The 8,873-nt window shown below is 29.1% G+C and overlaps 1 protein-coding gene across 1 annotated transcript in view; it reads left to right on the top strand.

Annotated features, from left to right (window-relative positions):
- Positions 1–3,604, top strand: part of LOC106687236 (tubulin alpha-1A chain) — a 205,733-nt gene extending 202,129 nt beyond the window's left edge. The window contains exons 8-9 of the mRNA XM_014430997.3: positions 1,968–2,131; positions 2,201–3,604. Of these exons, the coding sequence (XP_014286483.1) occupies positions 1,968–2,131; positions 2,201–2,333 (297 nt within the window). The 3' untranslated portion in view covers positions 2,334–3,604. The remainder of the gene's footprint in view (positions 1–1,967; positions 2,132–2,200) is intronic.
- The last annotated feature ends 5,269 nt before the right edge of the window (positions 3,605–8,873 follow it).

Raw genomic sequence — 8,873 nt, 5'->3', positions numbered from 1 at the left:
TAATTTTTTTAGATTGTTATAAAAGATTTGATTTTGAATATTTAAAATTATATTTTTTTTAGATAAACATTTTTTATCCATTAAGAATATAATTAATTTCAAACCCTGCTTTATCATACGACTACGGAATTAGAAGAACTGCTCCTAATAATTTCATCTTGAGCATTGTAGAGGCAATGATTTTGGCCAGGTTTCTTTTTTACGTTTAATTACCACTTTTTATCATATTTTTTTTTTCTTTTTTCATATACTGCAATTTTTTTCATTTACAGTTAATCAAACTCTGTACATCATAAAAAAAAAGAAATGAAGAATAAAATAGAATAAGTAAAATTTTTTACTAATATAAAATAAAAAAATAATAATTAGTAACATTTAAACTATTATATGTAATATTTACAATCTTGACCTGAGGATCCCTGAGCCTACTCTATCCTTCACATATGAAGAGTAGAGCAGGGCTCTTGAGATCCTTGCTCAGATTTCAGTTATTTTTCTATTAATATTAATTATTTTTGTTTAAATAAAATCAAATGTAACTAAATTAAAGTCTCAAAACATTCTTTATTTCCTTAAAAGTCCAACGTTTCGGCCAATGCGGCCATCCTCAAGGACAATCTTAAATACCAATTTACACTCTCATAAAATATTTTAAGAACTTTAATTATATTATTTCAATTTCTTGAGACAAGGTAATTATTTATAAATCAATAAATAAATCAAAACTTGTATCCTTTTTTGTATCAACATTTTTTATTTTTCACCAGTCCAACGTTTCGGCTATTTTAGCCATCCTCAAGGAAATCTAAATAATTAACAGCTTATATTATATATTCATTTTTAACACTTATAACAACAACATTATCACCAATAATATAACTTAACATACTGGTGAAAATAAAAAGTGTTGAGACAAAAAAGGATACAAGTTTTGATTTATTTAATAAATATTTTAAGAACTTTTTGCAGTCTATTCTGCCCAGTTCACCAGTTTCAGTCAAAATTACCCTATTTCGTCACTCCTTCATTATTAATAAAATTTTAATTATAATGAATTTAACACTATTACACATTGCTATCATAATAATCTTTAGTTGTAAATAAATGTTGATAACAATAGATTTGTATGATGCAAAGTGAAGTAATGTTAAATTGGTTATAATTAAAAGTTTTAATATTAATCAAAGAGAGACTGAATAGAGCAGTTTGACTGAAACTGATGACCAAGGCAGAATGACCTACAAAACGTTTTTTTAATATTTTATGTAAGTATACATTAGTATGTAGGATTGTCTTTGAGGATGGCCGAATTGGCCGAAACTTTAGAATTTTAAGTAAATAAAGAATGTTTTGAGACTTTAATTTAGATACATTTGATTTTATTTAAACAATAGGAACCAGTCTGAAGAAAGCAGTGAAAATATTATATAACAAGCTTTTAGTTTTAATTTTTTTCTACATGTTACCTTAAAATTAACATGTATTTTTATGTCCACCTTAATTTTTCGTATTTCAGTGTACTGTGTCCTGAAGGTTATTGTTTTAAAGATTTGTCTTCAATCATCTACATAATAGTAAAAAGGGTCATTTCTTCCTGAAAAATAAAGATATAATAAACAAATTAATTCGATATTGAAATACATTAGCTGCATAACTGTTTCAAATTGTAATATTATTATAAGAGTAATTCGCATTAAAAAAAATATATATAACATTAGAAATCTCGAGGTTAATACAATACAGAAACATGCGTATTATTTATTTATAAATTTAGTTCTTATAAATTAATGAAAACATAATGAGAAGAGTTAGTTTAAATTAGCAGTAAAATAACAAGTACCTTTTATTGGATATAAGCTGCAATAATCACCATGAAAGTGAAAAGATTATTATAAATTATGAAAAGATAAATTATTTTATTCATTTTTATTTATTAAATGAACTGAATTTTGATTTTATGTTTCCAGGTCGGTATAAATTACCAACCTCCGACCGTGGTGCCGGGTGGCGACCTGGCCAAAGTACAGAGAGCCGTCTGCATGCTGTCCAACACCACAGCCATTGCCGAAGCATGGGCCAGACTGGACCATAAGTTCGATCTCATGTATGCCAAGAGGGCTTTCGTCCACTGGTACGTATATAAAATATATTTCCCTCATTTAAGTGAAACGTAACGCTGATCGACATATCTCTTTAACAGGTACGTCGGTGAAGGTATGGAAGAAGGTGAGTTCTCAGAGGCTCGCGAAGACTTGGCAGCTTTGGAAAAGGACTACGAAGAAGTTGCCGTAGACTCGACTGAAGGAGAAGGCGATGAAGGAGATGAATACTAAATTCTCAACTCCCACCCAGCTCCCGTTCACAAACATCAACACTTTGCACCCATAAAGCTGTTTTCATTTTCCATTATTTTATTTTTATTTGTAATTTTTTTTCTCAATATAGAACAACGAAAAAAATGTGTTACATGGGTCCAAGTTTAGAATTATTAATAGTTAAAAATATTTGATCATATATTTAAGTAAAACACTTAAGCATACATTATTAAACATAAGCTTATTAATATTTAAGGTAGTTATTTTGTAATAGTTTTAGTTGGCGTAGACTTTTTTTTTCAGAATTTCTATAGATATAACTTAGCGTCTAGTAATATTTGTAATGATGATAAAAAATCCTATTTTATTTCATTGGTGTTTCATGTTCCTAACCATTGTTCAACCGAATACGTAAAGTTTTGAATTGTCATAAGGTCGGGATGAAGTATGATTAAAATTTTGAAAAAAAACGGACTGAGATAAAATGAAATGTATTTTTTGATATTATAATGAATATTGCTTGTACTGAATACATTATTTATGCTATTAGTTTGATTAAAATATATCATGTAGAATATTTTTGATATTTTATAAAATAATCATATATACAACTTTGTAGTTCTTTTTGAAATTTTTTTAGGTATTATAATAATTTACCTATGCCAATGTAACAGATATTTTAGATTCTTAAGTTGTGCAATAATTGTGTAAAACAGTAATGCTGGAACATATAGGTCAACAAATTTATTTTTTAATACTCAATACATTTTTACAATGTAGAAATACTTAAATTGCATGAGAAATGATTTATTATTGTTAAATTATGCTTTTCATATATATTTATAGAATTTAATTAATTAATGCTAAGTTGTTTATGTTATTTATAGTATGACTTTTTTTGAATTATCTATATATATTTTTTATGTAGTTCAGTCTTTAAAATATTTGATATATTTTATAAGTATTGTTATGGCGGATATGAAGCTTTAATTGTTAATCTCCAGCATTGCTTGTTCCTTTCGTTTTAAGTTAACAAGTTATGATTTTATAAGGATTATCTAAATTGAATAAGTTGAGCTCTAATACCAAAGATTTAGTGATTGTAATACGTTGTTAACGGGAGCTGTTGATGAAATAACAGCTATAATAAAAAAAAATATAAATTACATTTATATTTTATTAAATATAGAATAATTTATTGTTTCTGCATACCTTAAGTGCCTATTTAATTCATCTTTATAATCGTATTCTTGTAATCATCTTCCAATAAACTCATGCTTTTAATTCAATGGATGAATCATTTCCTCCCTTTTATTATTTTCTTTGAATGAGAAGGAAGAATTAAAGGTAAATTCAAGAAAAGTAAAGAAAAATTCCATTAGGATGTTATTGTAGTTTCGAAATCTAAAGTGAAACAAACCTTATCATTAACGTTTCATCATTTTTAATTATCATCAGACATAAATTGAAAAGTTCGTAATCCTCTCAAACAAAAAATAGAAAATTTTGAGCTGCAGGGCTTCGTCACTGAGTTCATATTTTCTTCTCACTAAAAAAAAATGTAGTAGTAAAATGTGAACAGGAACATGAGGCCTAAAACCTACGAGCTAAGTAAGAAGCTAAAAAATCTGACTATTGAAGGAGGAAGAGAGGAGTAGGGAGGAATTGTGGAGGTACGTATGTATAACCCTAAAAGAAATGAAAAAAACGACAATATGTATGTGTATACTCAGCAAAATGGCTTAGTGATAAGGCACTGTGCTACTAACTCCATGGACACGGCTTTGAATTCGGCTGTGATAGATAATTATTTATACTGTTACTGCAGCCATGAGTCAATGAGAAGTCATGGGTTCGGGAACCCTCCGCAGACCACTCAACCTCATAAAGTGGGTAACTTTATTGGGGAAAAATATGGTGTTGGAGCGTGATTCTCACCAAATCACCTTCTTACACAAACGTTGGTCTGGTAAAAGTACTGCACACCTGACACTGACATAGGTTATAGCCGTACAGATTTATTTTACATATTTATATTCTGGAAAACTCCAGATCCACGTTTTAGAGGTTATGAAACAAATCTAAAACTCCCTAAAACTAATCTCACTCCCTTTATCATGACATTCGCCACAGCGTAAATATCTATTATTTTTTAACCTGTCATCGGTCGCTTGGTCGATTTTAACACGGATGGCTTTTTCGGCTGGTGCCTAATACTTTTTCTCACATATATTATTTAGAGTTCTTGAACGTATTTTTTAAAATACAAAATTATCATCTAGATTAGATTTATTTAAGCATAGCAAAAAAAGTATGACAAAAATTTATATTGATACTAGAGCGAACTAGTTTTAAAAAATTTCAAAACCAATCATAATTATAAAATAGTAATAAAAATAATATAATATTTTGAAACAGACAAAGTGCACAAAAAGAATCAAAATACAGATGTATCATACTATAAGAACATAATACTAATCTTAGAAAAAATGTTCAGTCTAAAGAAATCTCTTGTGCACAAATGGGTCAAGTGAACCGTATGACTGGGAAATATCGGTATTTTACACAGATGGTAATTCTTTTTTATTTATAATGCCTGAATATAACTCAGAAATTTACAAAAAATAGTATTCATGCGGCGCAGCGATGATGTGAAAACATGAAAAGACAAATTTTTGTTATAAAGACCCCGCTAACACACACTTGTAGTATCGAAATACAATTATAGTAAATAATAAGTATCTAATGAAGTTCCTGCCTCTTTAAGCCTACGTTTCCCTAGTTCTGCTAGTTGTTTACCTCGAGGAAAAAACATTTTTATGGACTAAATACACTTGGCGCACTATATTTTTATTGCAGCCTTAGTCGCATGTGAGATTATATCTCACGAGAAGGGTATAATGTCTTGGAAAGAGGGCTGGACACTTACCAAGAGTGCTGCTAGAGTGGTGGAGGGGGTGAGGTATGAGGGCGAGGTAGGAAGAGACTGTGAACTACAGATACCAGGAAGATGGGAACCACAGTCTCTCTCTAGCAGGTTCTAGACCTGGAAACGTGAGAGAAATTTTCACGCAGCGACCAATGACGGGTTAAGAAAACAGGAAAAAAATTAACAGGCTTCATCTAAAATAATAATGGTCCATTCTCAACGTTCTTTCTTTCATTTCCTAGGAAATTACATTAGCTTCCGAATAGCCATTGATAGTACACTGTAACATGTATTCTTCATGTCCAAATGAAGCTTTCTTTTTTAAAAAAAAATAATAAAGAATATAATCATGGAAAAAAATTTGAGACACTGACAAGCTCGTTTTATTTTAAAGCTTTCAAAGAATAAAATGATGAACTGAACTGGGAAAATGTTATAAGGAAAACAACGTTTATACATTTACATATATTCTCCATATTATACATAATATTTATCCCGGAAAACTCCAAAACTAGAGCGTAGAAAGGGGGGTTTGAAGCGCTCTCTCAGGAAAGTGCAAAAGTGTATTATTTTCGAGGAGAAAAAAAGACAAAAGCTAACCAAACTAGGTTTAGCATTATTACAATAATGTAAGTAAGTTAATCATTAATTATACGGTCGGATTTTTTTTTTTTTTTTTTTTTTTTTTAGGCCAAGACTCCCAAGGAAGTCCTATACTGGCTAACCATGGGTGGTGGTCAACGTTTTCATATTGTGGGACCGCCACTCGATGAAAAAAGTCAACGCCCCAGTCCGGATTCGAATCGGAACTGCCAAAAGACATAATTTAGTAAGAATGTGTCAACCACTGAGCTACTGCCGGCCTACCCGGTTTTTTATTTTATTTCTTGGCGATCTGTATTTCATTTTATTTCAAATAAAATGTTTTTTTTTTCTTTTTCAGTCTATTTTTTACCAAAATTAAAAATATAATTGATACGTTATGTCTTTTTTTTTTTTTTTTTCATACCCTCCTGTAATGATGTTAATGAATATTTGGTACATACATATAGGAGGTATGCTATATGTATGGCTGGGTGTTCAGGATACCTTGGATTGCCTTTTGGCATTATAAGGTTAGGTGAGGGGTCCAATGAAGGTTGTAACTTGGTTGGCTTACGTTATAAGTCGCTGAAAAAAATGATTTATATAAGACTGTATCTCTGGAGCAAGACAGTATAAATTGTGAGTCAGTGATTAAATATATATTTAATCATAAATATATATAGCATCAACTGTACTCCTTTGAAAAGGTAAAAGTTAAGCATTATACTTCATTCTCCATTCTCATCCTTTTTCATAATCATTGTAGTCCTAAAAAAAAAAAAAATTATCTTCATATTTGCAATAAATCTATGCATTTACGACTTATCGATCTAGTTTTTTCTTAACTCATTATATTATGAATAATCAATATATTATATGTTTCAAAAAATTTAAATAACAAAGAAAATATTTAACATAAGGTAAATCTAATATGTATAAAATAATTAGAATTTCTCTAACAATCATAGCGGGATGAAAATTTCTTAAAACTGAGACTGTTTTGTTGTTTATAGTTCATGGTCATTTTCCATATAGCCTCATCAGTAAAATAAACATCTTTTTCCTGGTTCATAATATTTTATTTATGCCCCATTTTAAGAATTTTACCAAGCGAATTTTACTAAGGAATTATTGAATTAATATAACTTATTTGTTAATGAAATTGCGTTGCCTGTAACGTGACATTGATTGTAAATACGAAGCAGTTTAAGTTAATGAATTTGAAAAATTATGCAGTTAAGGTATTTTTTAATTCTGCCTAATCATTTTATATTCATCGGTGTTTATATATTTCGGACTATTTTATTTAAATATAATTTTTTTTTCGTAAATAGATAGATGTTGATGGGACGAAACGATCGTAACAATAGTAACTAGACTATTAAAGTTAGTCGGAGATTTCACAATCAAAGTTGTTCAGGCTTTGGCAACGGTAGATAGGGTAACATAGCTTGTATATATTAGCACAACAACTTCCAATGTAAGCATGCTAGTATGTGAGCTTACATGGGCCAAGTTATCTCAGGATATTGGCTACGTGGCAGGAGTTGTTCCTAAATATACAACTCCCAATATCTATCTTCATGATAATGGGCTTTTCACGTTTGAAACTGACTGCTTTGTTTTATATTTTATTTTATACCTAGAAAGTTTATTTTGAATCTCTTGTGTCATTTCAAAAACTAAATAGGGAAAGAATAGGTAGTTAGAAATAATAGTAAATAAAAACAGCTAAAAACATTAAAAGACCCGAATAATAGATAGGTACTGTTAAGTAGAGGATTGGAGTAATTAAAGAAATTCAGCGTAGAAATGAACAGTACTCGTTATGTAACTATCACTAATATTTTCTTGATAAAATTGGATTTAATAAATATAAAATATAAATTATAGGTTTATTTTTTAAAATCAAAATGGCGGCAAAAACCTATCCACTCTGGAATATGAATACATAACACCAACCAATGTCCCAAAAAAAATACAACATCGAAACCACAAAAATGATCATTATTTGGCTTCTAACTACCACATTTCCTGTCAAGGTCGGGTGGCTTCTCATTTAAATCTTGTAACTAAAGCACTAACATTGAGGTAAAATACGGCCTCAGCATTCGCGTGCTCTTTTAGTCGCTCTTGATAAAACTTGGTGAATTTTAAATATTGGAAAATCTTGGTAAATACTTATTTATTTTATATATTTATTTGGTAGCTAGTACAGTAAATGGCTAACATATTAAAAAAAGCAAAGACTATTCTATGGAATGGTCTTTGCTTTTTTTAATATGGCTAACATATTAAAAAATTCATACCCAATAAGAATAATTGATTTGAATTTTCCTTCTCTCTTTTCCTAAATCTGAAATAATTTTATGGTCCGATAATTTCTGACAATGAGTTTCTACGCTGAACGGTAGTAATTTCTCTGGTATCTTTGATTTAAGTAGCCATTCAATAGTAATAAAAAATAAGATTCAAAGATGGTAATAAAGTAATCAGTCTATAGTTTTTTTTGTATTAGATCTCTTGGTATGATTTGTATTATATTCTACAGATTGTGAAACATCCATAATGTTGCAGATAGTATTAAGAAAAATAAAATGACTAAGATTACTAATAAACTGAACGTATAAACATAATAATATTCGCATGAGGTCTTAGAACATTAATTAAAATTTTGGCCAACCTTAAAAGCTTCTATTAATGACTATATACTTTTTTATTTATTAAAATAAAAAAAAATTGCTCATTATAAGATTATTAGAAATTAAGTTCTAAAAAGCTAAGTATTTGAAAAAAATAAATAAAAACAAATATGTTTAATATTATTCTTCTACTATTACTACAATTTGACCTCTAGCCACCAGATTATCAATCTAAGCTTGTAAGACTTCTGTTATTTAAATCTTGTAACTAAGACATTAACATTGAGGAAGAAGCCGGCCTCAGCATTCGTGCGCTTTTGATGAAACCGGGCAAATTTTCAATTTTTACTTTGACTGTAAATATTTGAAAATCTTGGTAAATACTTATTTACTTTATATACA

This window comes from Halyomorpha halys, unplaced genomic scaffold, assembly GCF_000696795.3.
Source record: "Halyomorpha halys isolate HHAL.00 unplaced genomic scaffold, Hhal_1.1 Scaffold933.1, whole genome shotgun sequence".
Lineage (NCBI taxonomy): Eukaryota > Metazoa > Arthropoda > Insecta > Hemiptera > Pentatomidae > Halyomorpha > Halyomorpha halys.
Note: the sequence above shows the minus strand (reverse complement) of the source record. Positions and strands in the feature narration are given on the sequence as shown.